This window comes from Neolamprologus multifasciatus, chromosome 18 (assembly GCF_963576455.1).
Source record: "Neolamprologus multifasciatus chromosome 18, fNeoMul1.2, whole genome shotgun sequence".
In the NCBI taxonomy this organism is placed as follows: Eukaryota; Metazoa; Chordata; class Actinopteri; order Cichliformes; family Cichlidae; genus Neolamprologus; species Neolamprologus multifasciatus.
In genome coordinates, this window is record NC_140456.1 from 577,165 (window position 1) to 597,002 (window position 19,838).

General features: G+C 49.8%; 1 protein-coding gene across 2 annotated transcripts; it reads right to left on the reverse strand.

The window, feature by feature from the left end:
- Positions 1-11,231: 11,231 nt before the first annotated feature.
- LOC146496880 (armadillo repeat-containing protein 1-like) lies at positions 11,232-18,847 on the reverse strand. Of its 2 annotated transcripts, XM_085140957.1 has the most exons (8): positions 18,688-18,847; positions 18,223-18,582; positions 16,818-17,014; positions 16,447-16,538; positions 16,062-16,251; positions 15,816-15,977; positions 15,607-15,681; positions 11,232-14,178 (listed from the first exon to the last, which is right to left on the reverse strand). In XM_085140957.1, exons 3-8 carry the CDS (start codon positions 16,977-16,979, stop codon positions 13,987-13,989), a joined length of 873 nt encoding a protein of 290 aa, XP_084997083.1. In that variant the 5' UTR covers positions 16,980-17,014; positions 18,223-18,582; positions 18,688-18,847; the 3' UTR covers positions 11,232-13,986. The 2 variants fall into 2 exon arrangements, with proteins under 2 accessions (XP_084997083.1, XP_084997084.1); XM_085140958.1 differs by lacking the exon at positions 18,688-18,847 and having other exon boundaries at positions 11,234-14,178; positions 15,861-15,977; positions 18,223-18,448.
- Positions 18,848-19,838: the final 991 nt, after the last annotated feature.

Genomic DNA, 19,838 nt, shown 5'->3' on the forward strand with positions numbered 1-19,838 from the left:
CACTAGTGAACCTCCACCAGTAAAGGTCCACCAGGAAAGCTCCACCAGTGAACCTCCACCAGTAAAGCTCCACCAATAAACCTCCACCAGTAAACCTCCACCAGCAAACCTCCACCAGTAAACCTCCACCAGTAAAGCTCCACCAGTGAACCTCCACCAGTAAACCTCCACCAGTAAACCTCCACCAGGAAAGCTCCACCAGTGAACCTCCACCAGTAAAGGTCCACCAGTAAACCTCCACCAGGAAAGCTCCACCAGCAAACCTCCACCAGTACAGGTCCACCAGCAAACCTCCACCAGTAAACCTCCACCAGTAAAGCTCCACCAGTGAACCTCCACCAGTAAACCTCCACCAGTAAACCTCCACCAGGAAAGCTCCACCAGTGAACCTCCACCAGTAAAGCTCCACCAATAAACCTCCACCAGTACAGGTCCACCAGCAAACCTCCACCAGTAAACCTCCACCAGTAAACCTCCACCAGTAAACCTCCACCAGTACAGGTCCACCAGTAAAGCTCCACCAATAAACCTCCACCAGTACAGGTCCACCAGTAAAGCTCCATCAACAGTGACCACCATCAATAACCTGGACAGACACAAAGGCCCAAAACAGGACACATTTGCCAGACTCAGTCAGGTGAAGACCTGCAGCGGCAGCAGCAGCAGCAGCGGCGGCGGCGGCGGCGGCGGCGGCGGCGGCAGCAGCAGCAGCAGCAGCAGAAACACAGTTTAATCGAACTCCTCATGTCAGATGTTTGGAGGCCTGTCATTTATAAATCCCCTTTCCTTTGGTCAGAGGAACAGGATGTCTGCAGTGTGAACGTACAGGTAGAGCTTAGCTGTGGGGTAATTAATGCTACCTGTGCGTATGGCATATTTGTGTTCTGCTCACTGATCCTTCAGCCGTCTTTTTGTTCTGCCCGTTGTGCAGCTGGGACTCTCCAGCCTCTAGGAAGGGAACGGGAACTGAAATAAGGGGTTAGGGGTTATGACCACGATCTGCAGAAGAGCATCTCTGAGCGTTGAAGCAGACGGGCTACAGCAGCAGGAGACCACGTCAGTGTCACTGCTGTCAGTGAGAACAGGAACCTGAGGCTACACCTCAAACTGGACAACACAAGGTGGGAAAGCACTTCCTGGTCTGAGGAGCCTCGGATGGCCTGTTTCAGTGTTCAGGCTGCTGCTGATTGGAGCTTCTTCTGAAGCTCAAATTAAACATGACGGTGAGTTCACTGCACTCAGACGGCCTCCGCAGCCACAGATCTCAGTCCTGCAGAGCCGTTTGGGATGTGGGGGAACGGGAGAGTTGCATCAAGGATGCACCAGCTGTGTCATGATGACCTAATAAAGGGACCAGCGTATTACTGTAGGGTCTTACAATACCTTATACCTTATACCTTATACAATACCTTACAATATTAGGCACCTTGAGACAGCAGTTAATGCTCAGTAAATCAAACTGAAGTGGGATTGGAGCGCTGCAGTACTCTCATGGCGTCAGGCCCAAAATCTCTGCTGGAAAATAAACCAAAGAACACGGAGTGCTGAGGGTATTTTGCCAGAAATAACACAAATGGCATGCACTCATAAAGTTATGTCAAATATTCATAAATCATTTATAAATACAGCTGATAAACTTTCACAATAACTGCAGCAGCTGGTCCCGCAGTCAGCGTGTTAGTCTCTCCCTCACTGTAAATGCTGCCCATAAACCCATCAGGAGCTGAGTTCATTGTTTACGATGGGAGCGCTGGATAACAGCTGCATGTTCATTTGAATGTGCAGGAGATACTGCAGGAGATACTGTTGTCTGCTGTTCTCAGAGGACGACACGCTCACTGAAGGGAAAGCAAACACAGTCAATGCAGCAGCAGAGGTTTGCACGCTGCTGTTAAAAACAGAGATTTCCAAATGAGCATTCCCACTTCCAGGAAGTGTGAATGCGTGACACGGTGAACAGGATCCACCATAAGCCATCAGGCCCAGGTGTGAATGCGTGACACGGTGAACACTTCAGCTGAGTGGAAATATCCCACAAAAGTGTCTCTGCAGGCTCGTGTCAGGGTGAGCAGTGAGATTATTTTAGGACAGTAAGAGGAGCGTGTTGTGTGCTGCAGAACATTCAGTGCTGCTGCATTCAGATTGCTGATGAATGGTTTGGACGAGGTTCAGAAAGAGTCGAGTTCGACGAGCCAAAGACACCAGGACGGCGCCCTCGCCGATCCTCTCGCCTGCTGCTGCGTCTGTGCCTCTGAGCTCCGAGCCATCCACAGCGTGTGTGGTGTTTACGATTGTGTAACTCTGTATGAGCTCATCGTGCTCGTGTTTTTGGACGCAGCACGGCCGGGCCTCACACTGTGACCTCGCTGTGGAGGAACGGCCTCCTCTGTGTGAACTGCAGCTTTCAGCAGCACGAACAACAGCAGCTTTTCTTTTTCTGCACAGAGCTGAACAAAAGCCTCCTCTCAGCGCAGGAGTCAAAGCCGCATTGAGCCAGAACACTCAGAGAAGCCGCCGCCCCTCTCAGAGCCCACTGCAGGCGGCGGCGGCGACCTGCAGGCAGAGACGTGTCGACTCGTCTCATTTACCTCTTCTCACTTTTGGATCCTTCTTACATTTGGAGCACAGCAAACCAACCCCACGCCTCACACCAGTCCTGGGCCCACAGTGGGCTCTGCTCCCTCATTCACTGAGCTGATTTTTCCTGACATCCCCCCGGCGTTCATGCCTCCTCCCACACCCTAAGCAGGGATCTTTGCTTCAGTGAGACAAGTCATCGCTAATCAGGATGAAAGGAGAAAACCGAACAGGTTATTCTGATTCAGAAAATGGAACCTGCCCAAAAACATTCACTTCCTTCCTTCCTTCCTTCCTTTTCTCCTTTCATGGAGGTTTTAGATCAGTCCTTCCTCTGCCCCTGATATTGTAATAAGACCTGTTCTGTGTTCATCTCCACAGCAGACATGCTTCCCTGTTATTGCCTGATTATAAACCATGTGCCAGCAAGCATGCCCGTGCAGGCCCACAGATGGCAGGAAAAGGCCACACCGATCCCACAGAGGTGGGTGTGCCCACACTGCCCCACACCAGCTTTGCTCCTGTGGGTCCTTATTCGTGTTTTCTGTGGGAAAGCCCTGCATGGGCATGTTTTCCAGGTGACTGGCCCACAGCAGGTGTGGAAACAGGAACAGTGACTAACTCAGGCAGACTTTGGTGTTTCTGAATTGTAACCACAGAAAATCTCATTGTGAAATCTGTGAATCCTGAAACGGTGGAGTGGAGAAGATCAGCCCACTCACATCTTCACGGGTATATTCAAGCCGGCCGTCCTCCCGGTGCCACAGAAACCCTCAGTCAGCTCAGGCAATGACCTTCGACCCGTAGCACTTACATCCTTTATAAGGTAGAGACTGATCGAGGATCACATCACCTCAGTTCTTCAATCGGCTCCACGAGGATGCTTTATCCACGTGGACGCTTTATCCACCGAGGATGCTTTATCCACGAGGACGCTTTATCCACCGAGGATGCTTTATCCACGAGGACGCTTTATCCACCGAGGATGCTTTATCCACGAGGACGCTTTATCCACGTGGACGCTTTATCCACCGAGGATGCTTTATCCACGAGGACGCTTTATCCACGAGGACGCTTTATCCACCGAGGATGCTTTATCCACGAGGACGCTTTATCCACCGAGGATGCTTTATCCACGAGGACGCTTTATCCACCGAGGACGCTTTATCCACCGAGGATGCTTTATCCACGAGGACGCTTTATCCACCGAGGATGCTTTATCCACGAGGACGCTTTATCCACGAGGACGCTTTATCCACGAGGACGCTTTATCCACGTGGACGCTTTATCCACGAGGACGCTTTATCCACCGAGGATGCTTTATCCACGAGCACGCTTTATCCACCGAGGATGCTTTATCCACGAGGACGCTTTATCCACGAGGACGCTTTATCCACGAGGACGCTTTATCCACGAGGATGCTTTATCCACCGAGGACGCTTTATCCACCGAGGATGCTTTATCCACGAGGACGCTTTATCCACCGAGGATGCTTTATCCACGAGGACGCTTTATCCACGAGGACGCTTTATCCACGAGGACGCTTTATCCACGAGGACGCTTTATCCACCGAGGACGCTTTATCCACGTGGACGTTTTATCCACGTGGACGCTTTATCCACGTGGACGCTTTATCCACGAGGACGCTTTATCCACGAGGACGTTTTATCCACGTGGACGCTTTATCCACCAAGGATGCTTTATCCACCGAGGATGCTTTATCCACGAGGACGCTTTATCCACGAGGACGCTTTATCCACGAGGACGCTTTATCCACATGGACGCTTTATCCACGAGGACGCTTTATCCACGAGGACGTTTTATCCACGTGGACGCTTTATCCACGAGGACGCTTTATCCACCGAGGATGCTTTATCCACGTGGACGCTTTATCCACCGAGGATGCTTTATCCACGAGGACGCTTTATCCACCGAGGATGCTTTATCCACGAGGACGCTTTATCCACGAGGACGCTTTATCCACGAGGACGCTTTATCCACGAGGATGCTTTATCCACCGAGGACGCTTTATCCACCGAGGATGCTTTATCCACGAGGACGCTTTATCCACCGAGGATGCTTTATCCACGAGGACGCTTTATCCACGAGGACGCTTTATCCACGAGGACGCTTTATCCACGAGGACGCTTTATCCACCGAGGACGCTTTATCCACGTGGACGTTTTATCCACGTGGACGCTTTATCCACGTGGACGCTTTATCCACGAGGACGCTTTATCCACGAGGACGTTTTATCCACGTGGACGCTTTATCCACCAAGGATGCTTTATCCACCGAGGATGCTTTATCCACGAGGACGCTTTATCCACGAGGACGCTTTATCCACGAGGACGCTTTATCCACATGGACGCTTTATCCACGAGGACGCTTTATCCACGAGGACGTTTTATCCACGTGGACGCTTTATCCACGAGGACGCTTTATCCACCGAGGATGCTTTATCCACGAGCACGCTTTATCCACCGAGGACGCTTTATCCACGAGGATGCTTTATCCACCAAGGACGCTTTATCCACGAGGATGCGTTATCCACGTGGACGCTTTATCCACGAGGACGCTTTATCCACGAGGACGCTTTATCCACGAGGACGCTTTATCCACATGGACGCTTTATCCACGAGGACGCTTTATCCACGAGGACGTTTTATCCACGAGGACGCTTTATCCACGAGGACGCTTTATCCACCGAGGATGCTTTATCCACGAGCACGCTTTATCCACGAGGACGTTTTATCCACGAGGATGCTTTATCCACGAGGATGCTTTATCCACCAAGGACGCTTTATCCACGAGGATGCGTTATCCACCGAGGATGCTTTATCCACGTGGACGCTTTATCCACCGAGGATGCTTTATCCACGAGGACGCTTTATCCACCGAGGATGCTTTATCCACGAGGACGCTTTATCCACGAGGACGCTTTATCCACGAGGATGCTTTATCCACGAGGACGCTTTATCCACCGAGGACGCTTTATCCACCGAGGATGCTTTATCCACGAGGACGCTTTATCCACCGAGGATGCTTTATCCACGAGGACGCTTTATCCACGAGGACGCTTTATCCACGAGGACGCTTTATCCACCGAGGACGCTTTATCCACGTGGACGTTTTATCCACGTGGACGCTTTATCCACGAGGACGCTTTATCCACGAGGACGTTTTATCCACGTGGACGCTTTATCCACCAAGGATGCTTTATCCACCGAGGATGCTTTATCCACGAGGACGCTTTATCCACGAGGACGCTTTATCCACGAGGACGCTTTATCCACATGGACGCTTTATCCACGAGGACGCTTTATCCACGAGGACGTTTTATCTACGTGGACGCTTTATCCACGAGGACGCTTTATCCACCGAGGATGCTTTATCCACGAGCACGCTTTATCCACCAAGGACGCTTTATCCACGAGGATGCTTTATCCACCAAGGACGCTTTATCCACGAGGACGCTTTATCCACATGGACGCTTTATCCACGAGGACGCTTTATCCACGAGGACGCTTTATCCACATGGACGCTTTATCCACGAGGACGCTTTATCCACGAGGACGTTTTATCCACGTGGACGCTTTATCCACGAGGACGCTTTATCCACCGAGGATGCTTTATCCACGAGCACGCTTTATCCACCGAGGACGCTTTATCCACGAGGATGCTTTATCCACCAAGGACGCTTTATCCACGAGGATGCGTTATCCACGTGGACGCTTTATCCACGAGGACGCTTTATCCACGAGGACGCTTTATCCACGAGGACGCTTTATCCACGAGGACGCTTTATCCACCGAGGACGCTTTATCCACGAGGATGCGTTATCCACGTGGACGCTTTATCCACGTGGACGCTTTATCCACGAGGACGTTTTATCCACGAGGACGCTTTATCCACGAGGACGCTTTATCCACGTGGACGCTTTATCCACGAGGACGCTTTATCCACGAGGACGCTTTATCCACGAGGACGCTTTATCCACCGAGGATGCTTTATCCACGAGCACGCTTTATCCACCAAGGACGCTTTATCCACGAGGATGCGTTATCCACGTGGACGCTTTATCCACGAGGACGCTTTATCCACGAGGACGCTTTATCCACGAGGATGCTTTATCCACCGAGGACGCTTTATCCACGAGGACGCTTTATCCACGTGGACGCTTTATCCACGAGGACGCTTTATCCACGAGGATGCGTTATCCACGTGGACGCTTTATCCACCGAGGACGCTTTATCCACGAGGACGCTTTATCCACGTGGACGCTTTATCCACGAGGACGCTTTATCCACGAGGATGCGTTATCCACGAGGACGCTTTATCCACGAGGACGCTTTATCCACGAGGACGCTTTATCCACGAGGATGCTTTATCCACCAAGGACGCTTTATCCACGAGGATGCGTTATCCACGAGGACGCTTTATCCACCGAGGATGCTTTATCCACGTGGACGCTTTATCCACCGAGGATGCTTTATCCACGAGGACGCTTTATCCACCGAGGATGCTTTATCCACGAGGACGCTTTATCCACGAGGACGCTTTATCCACGAGGATGCTTTATCCACGAGGACGCTTTATCCACCGAGGACGCTTTATCCACCGAGGATGCTTTATCCACGAGGACGCTTTATCCACCGAGGATGCTTTATCCACGAGGACGCTTTATCCACGAGGACGCTTTATCCACGAGGACGCTTTATCCACCGAGGACGCTTTATCCACGTGGACGTTTTATCCACGTGGACGCTTTATCCACGAGGACGCTTTATCCACGAGGACGTTTTATCCACGTGGACGCTTTATCCACCAAGGATGCTTTATCCACCGAGGATGCTTTATCCACGAGGACGCTTTATCCACGAGGACGCTTTATCCACGAGGACGCTTTATCCACATGGACGCTTTATCCACGAGGACGCTTTATCCACGAGGACGTTTTATCCACGTGGACGCTTTATCCACGAGGACGCTTTATCCACCGAGGATGCTTTATCCACGAGGACGCTTTATCCACCAAGGACGCTTTATCCACGAGGATGCTTTATCCACCAAGGACGCTTTATCCACGAGGACGCTTTATCCACATGGACGCTTTATCCACGAGGACGCTTTATCCACATGGACGCTTTATCCACGAGGACGCTTTATCCACGAGGACGTTTTATCCACGTGGACGCTTTATCCACGAGGACGCTTTATCCACCGAGGATGCTTTATCCACGAGCACGCTTTATCCACCGAGGACGCTTTATCCACGAGGATGCTTTATCCACCAAGGACGCTTTATCCACGAGGATGCGTTATCCACGTGGACGCTTTATCCACGAGGACGCTTTATCCACGAGGACGCTTTATCCACGAGGACGCTTTATCCACGAGGACGCTTTATCCACCGAGGACGCTTTATCCACGAGGATGCGTTATCCACGTGGACGCTTTATCCACGTGGACGCTTTATCCACGAGGACGTTTTATCCACGAGGACGCTTTATCCACGAGGACGCTTTATCCACGAGGACGCTTTATCCACGAGGACGCTTTATCCACGTGGACGCTTTATCCACGAGGACGCTTTATCCACGAGGATGCGTTATCCACGTGGACGCTTTATCCACCGAGGACGCTTTATCCACGAGGACGCTTTATCCACGTGGACGCTTTATCCACGAGGACGCTTTATCCACGAGGACGCTTTATCCACGAGGATGCGTTATCCACGAGGACGCTTTATCCACGTGGACGCTTTATCCACGAGGACGTTTTATCCACGTGGACGCTTTATCCACGAGGACGCTTTATCCACCGAGGATGCTTTATCCACGAGGACGCTTTATCCACGAGGACGCTTTATCCACCGAGGACGCTTTATCCACGTGGACGCTTTATCCACGAGGACGCTTTATCCACGAGGACGTTTTATCCACGTGGACGCTTTATCCACGAGGACGCTTTATCCACCGAGGATGCTTTATCCACGAGCACGCTTTATCCACCAAGGACGCTTTATCCACGAGGATGCGTTATCCACGTGGACGCTTTATCCACGAGGACGCTTTATCCACGAGGACGCTTTATCCACGAGGATGCTTTATCCACCGAGGACGCTTTATCCACGAGGACGCTTTATCCACGAGGACGCGTTATCCACGTGGACGCTTTATCCACCGAGGACGCTTTATCCACGAGGACGCTTTATCCACGTGGACGCTTTATCCACGAGGACGCTTTATCCACGAGGATGCGTTATCCACGAGGACGCTTTATCCACCGAGGACGCTTTATCCACGAGGACGCTTTATCCACGTGGACGCTTTATCCACGAGGACGCTTTATCCACGAGGATGCGTTATCCACGAGGACGCTTTATCCACCGAGGACGCTTTATCCACCGAGGACGCTTTATCCACGTGGACGCTTTATCCACCGAGGACGCTTTATCCACGAGGACGCTTTATCCACCGAGGACGCTTTATCCACGAGGACGCTTTATCCACGTGGACGCTTTATCCACCGAGGACGCTTTATCCACGAGGACGCTTTATCCACGTGGACGCTTTATCCACGAGGACGCTTTATCCACGAGGATGCGTTATCCACGAGGACGCTTTATCCACCGAGGACGCTTTATCCACCGCGCCTGAACAGCTCAGTTCAGCATTTAACACCACATCTCCCAGCAGCTGGTAAACAGACGGGGCCCACTCAGGATGAAGCCACCCCTTCAAAACTGGATCCTTGACTTCCTGACAAGCACACCGCAGTTTGTGCGGGACACAGGGACTCCACTTCCTGCCATTGAGGATGTCCACAAGAGGAGGTGTCTACGTAGAGCACGCATCACTCTCAGGGACGCCTCTCATCCTGCCAATAAACTCTTCCAGCTCCGCCCCTCCAGGAGGCGCTACAGGACCCTTCAGACTAAAACCAGCAGGTTTAGGAAGATCTTCTTCCCCACAGCTGTCACCCTACTGAACCTTTCCATCCACACCCCCCCATCCCTCCCAGTGACCATGATGTCATTCATTCTCAACATTCACCACACGTGCACATTGGTTCCTGCTTTAGTTTTAGGACACTGACAGAGTCTGTGTTACACTGCCCACTGTTACAGTCCAGAGAGCCACACTCCCACTGAGGCAGACTCACAGCACTCTGTAGATGTTCACCTCACACTGCGACATCTGTATATATGCAACACATCTGTATATATGCAACACATCTGCATATATGCAACACATCTGTATATATGCAACACATCTGTATATATGTAACACATCTGCATATATGTAACACATCTGCATATATGTAACACATCTGCATATATGCAACATATCTGCATATATGCAACATATCTGCATATATGCAACATCTGTATATATGCAACACCTGTATATATGCAACACATCTGCATATATGTAACACATCTGCATATATGTAACACATCTGCATATATGCAACATATCTGCATATATGCAACATCTGTATATATGCAACATCTGTATATATGCAACACATCTGTATATATGTAACACATCTGCATATATGCAACATATTTGCATATATGCAACATCTGTATATATATAACACATCTGTATATATGCAACATATCTGCATATATGCAACATCTCTGCATATATGCAACATCTGTATATATGCAACATCTGCATATATGCAACATATCTGCATATATGCAACATATCTGCATATATGCAACATCTGTATATATGTAACACATCTGCATATATGCAACACATCTGCATATATGCAACATATCTGCATATATGTAACATCTGCATATATGCAACACATCTGCATATATGCAACACATCTGCATATATGCAACATATCTGCATATATGCAACATCTGCATATATGCAACATATCTGCATATATGCAACATATCTGCATATATGTAACATCTGCATATATGCAACACATCTGCATATATGCAACATCTGTATATATGCAACACATCTGCATATATGTAACATCTGCATATATGCAACACATCTGCATATATGCAACATCTGTATATATGCAACACATCTGCATATATGCAACATATCTGCATATATGCAACATATCTGCATATATGCAACATATCTGCATATATGTAACATCTGCATATATGCAACACATCTGCATATATGCAACATCTGTATATATGTAACACATCTGCATATATGTAACATCTGCATATATGCAACACATCTGCATATATGCAACATCTGTATATATGCAACACATCTGCATATATGCAACATCTGTATATATGCAACACATCTGCATATATGTAACATCTGTATATATGCAACACATCTGCATATATGCAACATCTGTATATATGCAACACATCTGCATATATGTAACATCTGTATATATGCAACACATCTGCATATATGTAACACATCTGCATATATGCAACACATCTGCATATATGCAACATCTGTATATATGTAACACATCTGCATATATGTAACACATCTGCATATATGCAACACATCTGCATATATGCAACATCTGTATATATGCAACACATCTGCATATATGCAACATCTGTATATATGTAACACATCTGCATATATGTAACACATCTGCATATATGCAACACATCTGCACATATGCAACACATCTGTACATATGCAACACATCTGTATATCCTGTATAACAATATAAACATCTGTATACTTATTTGTACACATCTGTTCCCACCTTCTATACGACCCTTATGTATATATAATCTGCTCCTACTGCACTTCTGATTGGATGCCAGCTGTATTACGTTAAACTTGTACATGTGTGAGGACAATAGAGTTGACTCCTCCTACTGAGCACCGGGCCCCTCAGGGCTGAGCCTTGAGCCCGTAAACGTTCAATGTTTGGTACAAATCACATCATGAAGGACAGACGCACAACAGCATTTGCTTTTTAAGGAGGCACACCTGAATCCTCCGCACGTCTACAGACGCACCACTGACCGTGCTGACGGGCAGCATCTGTGTGTGTGCGCCCGAGGAGAGCGGTGAGGTCGCCGAGAGGACTAGTGGGGCCACAGCGCCATGTCGAGAGCCCGACCACGGCCTGCTCTCACAGGAAACCTCTCTCCAACCGCCATCAGACTGCTGAACGAAGCCGCGGCCGCTCTCGAGATCACTACAATCTGTCAACTAAACGTTTCAGTGCGAGCATAATTTCTCCGTTTGAATATTTACCACTGTGTTTATTACATTTGAGGCTCGTGTGTGTTTGTGTGAGCAGTGCTGAGTGACAACAATCTGAAACAGCGAGCTCGAGGTTCACCAGTTTTTATTCAGCAGACACCACACAGACGTTTCTACGGCAACACACATCATGATGAACACACGATGAAGAAAATGCACGAGCGTCAGCTGGTTTCAGCGAAACATAAAAACATGACGTCACCACAACATCAAAGAAAAGCTTTTATTTCTGATACATGTGAAACTTCACACTTTGACCTGAGGAAACAAGAGCAGAGCGCGCACGGGTGGAGAACAGCGCGCACGGGTGGAGAACAGCGCGCACGGGTGGAGAACAGCGCGCACGGGTGGAGAACAGCGCGCACGGGTGGAGAACAGCGCGCACGGGTGGAGAACAGCTCACCCATGTGCGTTGGGTGTTGTTTTAAAGATGCTTCGGTCACATGACCTGTAATAACAGCTGTAAATAATAACGCTGTAAAACGCCGTAGCGCTCAGAGCTCGGCTTGATGTGATGTGGTGATGTCACACAACACATCAGTCAAGAACCTGGAGGCGGGGCGTCGCCCTCCTCGGGAGGAGGCGGCGTCAGCGGTCCCGTGGTTACCATCAGAGCGGGACATCCTCAGGAACCCGAGGGTTGGAGCTCGACGCTCTGTGGAGGCTCTACGACGGGGCGTTTTATACAGCGTTTCCATGGAAACGCCAATGACATCATCAATGCGTTTACCTTGCTGTCTTAAATTCAGCCGACACTGCGTTTGGATTCAACAGGCTACTCTGAACGTGATTGGACCGTGCGTTCTGTGGGTGGAGTCGTGAGCACACCTGGCAGGTACACAATTAACACAGAATGAGACGACAGCAGAAATCTGTATATGGAGGTCAAAGGTCACTTGCACTGCCAATCAAATCAGTTTGTTTCACTCTGAAATATCAACAGTGAAGCTTCTGATTGGCCGCTGAGGGGAAACCACAGCGTGAGCGAGCGGACAGCAAACAGGAAATGATGTCAGACTGTCAAAGGTTCTGTAAATTTCACTCCAATCGAATGTGCTTTTATTCTTTATTCTTTAATGAGCTCGTAAAAGCTCCTTGGACCTGATGCTCGGAGCGAGCTCGGGAAAACCGGAACACTGCGGACTCTACACGGCGGTCTTCTCACACGTCACCGGTCACGTCACTGGATCGTGCTTCTGTTCCCGGCGTCGTCCACAGAGTAACACACACACGCCGTTTATACTCAGCAGCCTCAGATTAAACCATGTTTAATAAAAAAAGGTGGTGATTCCAACCCTTTGGTCTCCGACGTGAAATAAAAGCAGGTAACATGTTTCCATAAACACGACAGTGTCGGCAATCAAACCTGTGACCTTTCAGTTTCTCTGATCGGCCTGCAGCTTTTCAACTGACGCTCTCGACTAAACGTGACGGCAGCGGGCGCCGTGACGGCAGCGGGCGCCGTGACGCTGGACGTGAGTGCAGAAAGGCTCGTGCATCTCGTTACAGCCGGAGCGAGGACCCCGGCACCGTGTCGCCTGTTTGAATAACTGTAAACGTTCCTGTCCTGATTTGTTATGTTAGGTTACGTCCTTCCTCACATTAACACATCTGCCACATATGAGCGAAACAGTCTGACCTCTGACCCCGACATGCGGCTCATGTTAGGAGCCCGCACTCAGACATTACAGGAAACGCTCCGCTCGGCCCAGCGCGGCGTTTAACCAGCTCTTCTTCTCTCGCTCGTGCTGGTCGATGTTTCTCTGCAGCCTGAAAGGAAGCAGCAGGAAGTTTGTGATCAGAGAAACTGAAAGGCACGGCTCGCCGCCGCCGCTCCAACACGTCAAACGGCACGAGGGCGAATAAATAAACAGTATAAAGGAGGAGGAGTCTCGTTTGTTCTGACTCGGCGTTTGTTCACTTCCTGTCTGTTAAGACATTTTGGTTTGTAACACAAGGACTGGTTCACAGAGACGACGTCGCCACGTGCAGGTCAGGCTGAGCGTGCGACCCCAGGAGGAAACAGTTTCCACGGCAACATCTCACACTTTGCGTCGTCTCTCCAGCTGAACATCCTGGTTTGGCAGCTGTGAGCTTTTGTTCTGAGACGAGGACGAAGGTCCGACGGTGGGAGGCGGGGCCGCGGAGCGCCGACCCTTCCGCCCGGTCACCAGTAGAAGGAGCGGGACAGGAAGTTGGCGGCGGCTCCGAGCCAGCTGTTTGCGTCCTGCCCCGATCCCACTCGGCTCACCGCCTTGTCGGGCTCCTGAGACGGGCTCTCCTCCTCCGGCAGGTAGTCCGGCAGGTCCACGTTCTGCTCCACCTCCACAGAGCCGTCCTCCGGGAACGGGATCAGGACCTGCACACACGGACGGGAACGCACACGTTAGACGCGCTGCGATAGGCTGCACACCTGATCTTTAAGCATGACCCCGCCCCTTGTTTTTTTCACGCTCACAAACATGAGCTACACCCACTCCCACTGATCCCACTTTGATGGTGTTATCAGCCGGGCGTAGTAAACCCGGCTCAGGTGGAGCACCCCTGTGCTCCACCTGTGGGAGGCCCACTGTGGGTCCAAACTGGGTGTTACTGTGTGAGCAGGAAATGTTGTAACGTGAGTCTTTGATGCAGCAGGCCTGAGTGGGCACTCCACAGTGACAGACGGCTGAGCGAGCACATTTCTAACTACCAGGTGTGAGTTTGTCTCTGCTGCCCCCTGCTGGTTACACAGCGTCTCAGCTCTTTAACCCTTTAAGACCGACCATAGAACCAAGTCCACCAGAGCTTATATTATATGTTTACATGCTGTGGAGCCATTTTTGGGAGCATTTCAAGTTGCTATACATCAATACAACCATTATAACCCAAATTTTAATAATATGTCTGCATTAAGTGCATAGTAATTACATAAATTGCAAAAAAGTGCAATAAACTACAAAAAAATTGAAAATCGTTTTTGTTTTTTTAACATATATTTCTAGTTAGAGAAATTTAAGAGGCTTATCCCTCAAAACTGTAAATACAAAAAAGTTGCACAAAATAGTTTCCCACCACAGGAAATTTATTTTGAGTGTCTTCATAGTTTTATTTTTGAAATACACCAATTTTTATATACTGCAGGAAAAACAAAAATAAATATTATAATGCAAATTTGCAAAAAAGCAGCATATGCATCAAAATAAACTATTTCCAGCAGTGCAATATGAGTCCTGAGCATCCCAGAAACCACACAGAAAGTCATAAAGTCAGAGATAACTTTTAAAAACACCAGTATAGGCTCATGAGGCCCTGATGGTAAAAAACTACATTTCTGCAAAATGACGTCACTTCCGGTTTCGGGCAGGTCATGGCGGACATGCGATAGTTCGCGCTGATGGACGTAGGAAGTGTTATGAACAGCTGATCGGATCAGCAAAGCGTGTTTCTGGAATATTATGTTTTTGTTGCTGCAAGTGCTTTTTATGCAGTTTTTGCAAAGTTATATGTGGAAGGAAACTGTGACCGAGGACAAGCTGATGGCATAAGATGTAAGTACAACTCCTCCGGTTTCATATGCAAAAAAAATTATTGTGCTAGCTCACGTGGTTGCAGAGCTACCGGGATTTAAAAATAGTCACTCAAAACGGAGCGTGCTGCTCTGACCGGCTTTAAAGGGTTAAACCCCACAGCTGACAGACCTGCTCCACCCTCTCTCCTGCTGCTTTTAACATCACACAGAGCGAACGACAAAGCTGTGAGCACCAGAGCAAGCGTGACGTGCGAACGAGCTGAGAGCCAAACTGACCTCGTCTCCGTCTTCTCCTTTCACCACCTGCAGCGCCTTCATCACCTCGGTGGCGGCGATCGCAGACGCCAGAGCCTGAAGACGAAAACACCGTCAGTTATTCACAGACGAGCATCAAAATGCTCCTGAAACTCACATTTCAGCAGCTGATTCACAGAAAACGACACAAAAACTTCAACAAAGGAACAAAAGCAGGAAGCTGTGATCACGTGATTATACAGCGAGAACCACGAGGGGGCGTGGTCTGGTCTGACCTCGGCCTTCAGGTCCGAGCGGATGCGGACGATGCACCTCTTCACGGCCATCTGGAAGGTGAAGCTGATCACGCCTTTGATCTTCAGCAGCGCCTCCTCGCACATACTCCTCCGACTCTGCAGGGTCACAAAACAAAACGCTCATGACTCCTCCCACCGCCCACGTCGAGGGAATCATTGCAGAGTGAAAGGCGCGCTGACCGAGTCGTCCAGGCCGTCGATGTGGAGGACGACGGTCTTGGCTCTCTTGTTGCTGGAGCCCAGGAAGAACTGGGCTTTACGGCGGCTGCTGACGGGCTCCTCGGCGGGTTCGGAGTCGCCGCTGCCGGACGCCTGCAGGAGCTCGTAGATCTCAGACGCCAGCAGCTTCGTCTCTCCGGGCGTGGTTGACCTGGAAGGAAAGAGCAGAGCTGTGGAAACTCGTTTTCCCAGCAGCAGGAGTGTCAGCGCTCTGCTGACAGGTTGGCAGTGACTCACGACATTCCTTCTTCCTGTATTCTCCTTTAAACGTGTTTCTTAGAGCAAACAGGAAGTGACAGTCTGTTACTGTGCTTGCAGAAACCTGGATCAGCTCCATCAGACTCACTTCTGCATGACGTTCTGGAGGCTCAGCATCATCCCCAGCTCCGCCCTCAGCTTCTCCCGGTTGGCTCGACATTCTGCCAGGTAACGGATCGCCTGGAAGGACACCCGGAAAGAGAAACTGAATCAGAGACGGCTTCACGCACCAAACTCTATTCAAATATCGTCTAATTTAAAATAACAGATTCTGTTGCTGGAAATAAACCAGCAGCCTCTAACTCTGATGTTTGGGTTCAGACACCTGGAGCAGATCTTTGTACACAGCAGGTGTTGCATCGAGCCGAGAGCTGCTCCGGGTGTCTGAAATCCTCATGTAAGCTCCGCCCCCTCTCTATTGGAGAGAGTCTATGTGTTTCCTCTGGACTGTGAGCTCACCAGCAGGGCGGAGTAGACCACCTGAGGGTTGGGGTGGTCCAGGAACAGGATGAGTCCGGGCAGGCAGCCCTGGTCCTGGACGATGGCCCTGCGGTTCATGGGGTCGGCGGCCAGGTCCCTCAGCTGGTTGACCACGGCCAGCGCGTCCGGCTCGGCGGTCATGGCTGCTGCCGTTCACTCGCCCATAAAAGAAGCAGCTGAGGGGCGAGCAGAGTAAGGTATTTCTACATCATTTACTTTTCTATCACGACCTCTGACCTCTGAGAAACCCAGACCATGAATATCACGGGAAACAGAAAACGTGTTTCCTTCACACACATTTCACTGTATTCACATCCTGACAACAGAGCTTCACATCAGAAGGTAAACAGCGTGACCTGGTGACCACAGGATCGGGGGCAGCACAGGGGGGCGAGGAGATAACGAGGACCGTAGTTTTTATTAGACCCTGTGTCAGATCAAGTATTTTTAATTACAGAGGGCGTGGGACAGATCCAGGAAGGTCAGTGCAGGTGTTCCCCTACGAACACAGAGCTGCGTCCATTAGAGCCTCGTCCGCCGAGCTGTGAGAAACTAGCAAAGTTTCCTCCATGTTTTTATTTTAGTTCACCTGGTCTTCATTTTCACATCTACGCTAACTGGACGCTTTGTCACATCGCGCTCTAGTCTTCAGTTTAGTTGTAGTTAAGCGAGGTAAGCTTGGTGCTGCTGGGGTGTTGGTCTCAGCACAGTGAAGCAGCAGGAGGTGAACCTTAGACCCTGTTTGGAAACAACCTCCCGTCTCTCGCTTCCTCTCATCCTCCTCTGCAGCAGGTGATGGCTGTCCTGGTTCTGCAGCTGTGGGTGGGGAGGATGCTGTGCAGAGCGGAGGAACTCATCTGTGGGAGGACTCGTGGGAGATGCAGCTGGATGCAGGCGTCTGTAATAACCCGTCGAAGCGTTCAGCAGAGACATTAATGAGAGCACATTGAGCCTGTAGAGGCCGGAGGGCTGTTTCCTGCTGGTGTCCGGCCTCCAGCTGATAAACTCATGTTGGATCTACAGCTTCATGAACACAGACACGGGAACATCTTCCTCAGAGGAGCCTCAATGATGATGATGAAGGGAAATGCTTCCTGCTCTATAAACGCTCTGATATATTTGAACCTGAAGCTGTCAGACTGAAGCCTGGATGGACCCACCTGTCCTACCTCCGTGTATTTCATGTCAGTTGTTAATGTGCTGCCGAACCGACCGGAAACCTCCCCCGTGTCTTCCGTTTCTCCGTTATTGAGTCTTTGATTGTGTTTCTTTCTACAGAAGCCGGAAGAAGCTAAATCAGCTGATTGTCGCGCTAACTTTGGAGCCGGCCTGTGGTCGCGGCTCAGCGCGGCTCTCAGGCTGCCCGAGCCCCGGGAGCACTCACCTCTCTGACGGACACCGAGTGCCGGCTAGCGGCTAACTGGTCCCGTGGGCTGTCCGGTTCCGTGGGCTGTCCGGTCGGCCTCTCCTCCGTCAGCCTCGCGCGGTGGTGACGATTCCGCACCTCTTCAGAGTTCGCGCGCGCGGGTTTTCAGTCTCCGGCGCCGTTAACGACTCGATGAAAACACCGTGAACCGAAGCAGCGACGCTTCCTGCTGAACGCCACCCGGCCCTCCGCGGCGCAACATCAAAGCCTGCGATTGGCTGAGCCGAGACCACCTGATCGCGCCGACCAATGAGCTGCTTTGTTCCTACAGCTAATGGCGCCGCGCCCTGAAGGAACCGGAAATTGACGCAGGATCAGCTGGAGACAAAAACGTCACATTTATCTGAGTTATAGGTTTAAAAAAGTGGATTTAAAACACTTCCATGAGCTCATTTCCTGTTTGCACCTGTAGCACCATGTCACTTGCACATTTCTATCACGTGTTGGAGAAACTGTGGCCGCATCGTTTCCGGTGGACGTAGTAGAGCACAGTTTAGCTTCGTTGTGAACACTGGAGGTGCACAGAGCTCCGAGTGAGATGCTCACAGGAGAAAGCATGTTCTGCCCGGTGACATTAATTTGGTGGCAGTTTCTACCAGAGTAAACCTGGAAGATCTGGAGCCGTGCGGGGTGAAAATGAAGTGATCGGAGCTCCTGACTCTGAAGATTTAGCTTCGTGAAATGTTTCAGGTTTCTGTACAAAATAAATCAGCTGATTCTGAGGAGCTCAGCTGGGAACCTCTCAGAGTTGACTCAGACAAACACGTTTTATTAAACCAAACAGGTAGTGATGTGACGTTCTGTATCGAGGCTTCGAAGCGTGTGTCGAGTAATTGAGGGGACGTTTCCGCGAAGCGCGTATCGAGGCTTGCTTCATTTATGGGAGGAGCTGAAAATGATGACGTCCGAAGCCTTGCTGCCCGGCTGTACCACGTGACTGGTTCATGAAACGGTTCGAACTTTGCCGCGAGATATGACAGCGATATAAACCCCTCAGACTTCATTCAACATGTGAGTGTTTGATGGAGAGTTGCGGTTAGTGAGAGTTTGGAGACAGTTTGGAGGTTTATAAGAGTGAGGAGAGAAAGTCAGGAGAGAATGGAGCCAGCTAAGAAGAGGAGGATGTCCTCCCCTGTGTGGGAACATTTTGATCTTATTCCTCCCAACAAGGTGTGTAAATTTCTACAGAAGATGTATTTTCATAATACTGATGGTGCAATACAATTTATGTTAAGCTGTCTTTACTTTTGTACAAGGAGAAGTGTTTGCTATGTGCCAGGGAGATATAACAACAACACCTCATCCATGCTTAGGCACTACAGAGCTTTGCATGAGAATAAGGGGAACACCGATTGTGGAGCAAGACCAGGTGAGCCATCACATGCAATGATAATATAGCATGCAGTAATGTTACTAAATGATAAAACAATATTATACAACTGTAATAAGTGACGTGTGTGATATTTATATTTGTGCTTTGTTTTTGTTGTCTTTCCTCAGGAGAACAATCTCAAATAGATGAAGACCTGGTTAGCATGGTGATTGAGGACTCCCAGCCATTTAGCATTGTGGAG

Coding starts and splice junctions, on each gene's coding strand:
- LOC146496880 (XM_085140957.1), bottom strand. CDS start 16,979: ATGACCGCCGAGCCGGACGCGCTGGCCGTGGTCAACCAGCTGAGGGAC. Junction 15,978..16,061: donor TCGACGGCCTGGACGACTCG/GTCAGCGCGCCT, acceptor GTGACCCTGCAG/AGTCGGAGGAGTATGTGCGA. Junction 14,179..15,606: donor AAGGAGAAGACGGAGACGAG/GTCAGTTTGGCT, acceptor CCGTGTGTGCAG/GTCCTGATCCCGTTCCCGGA.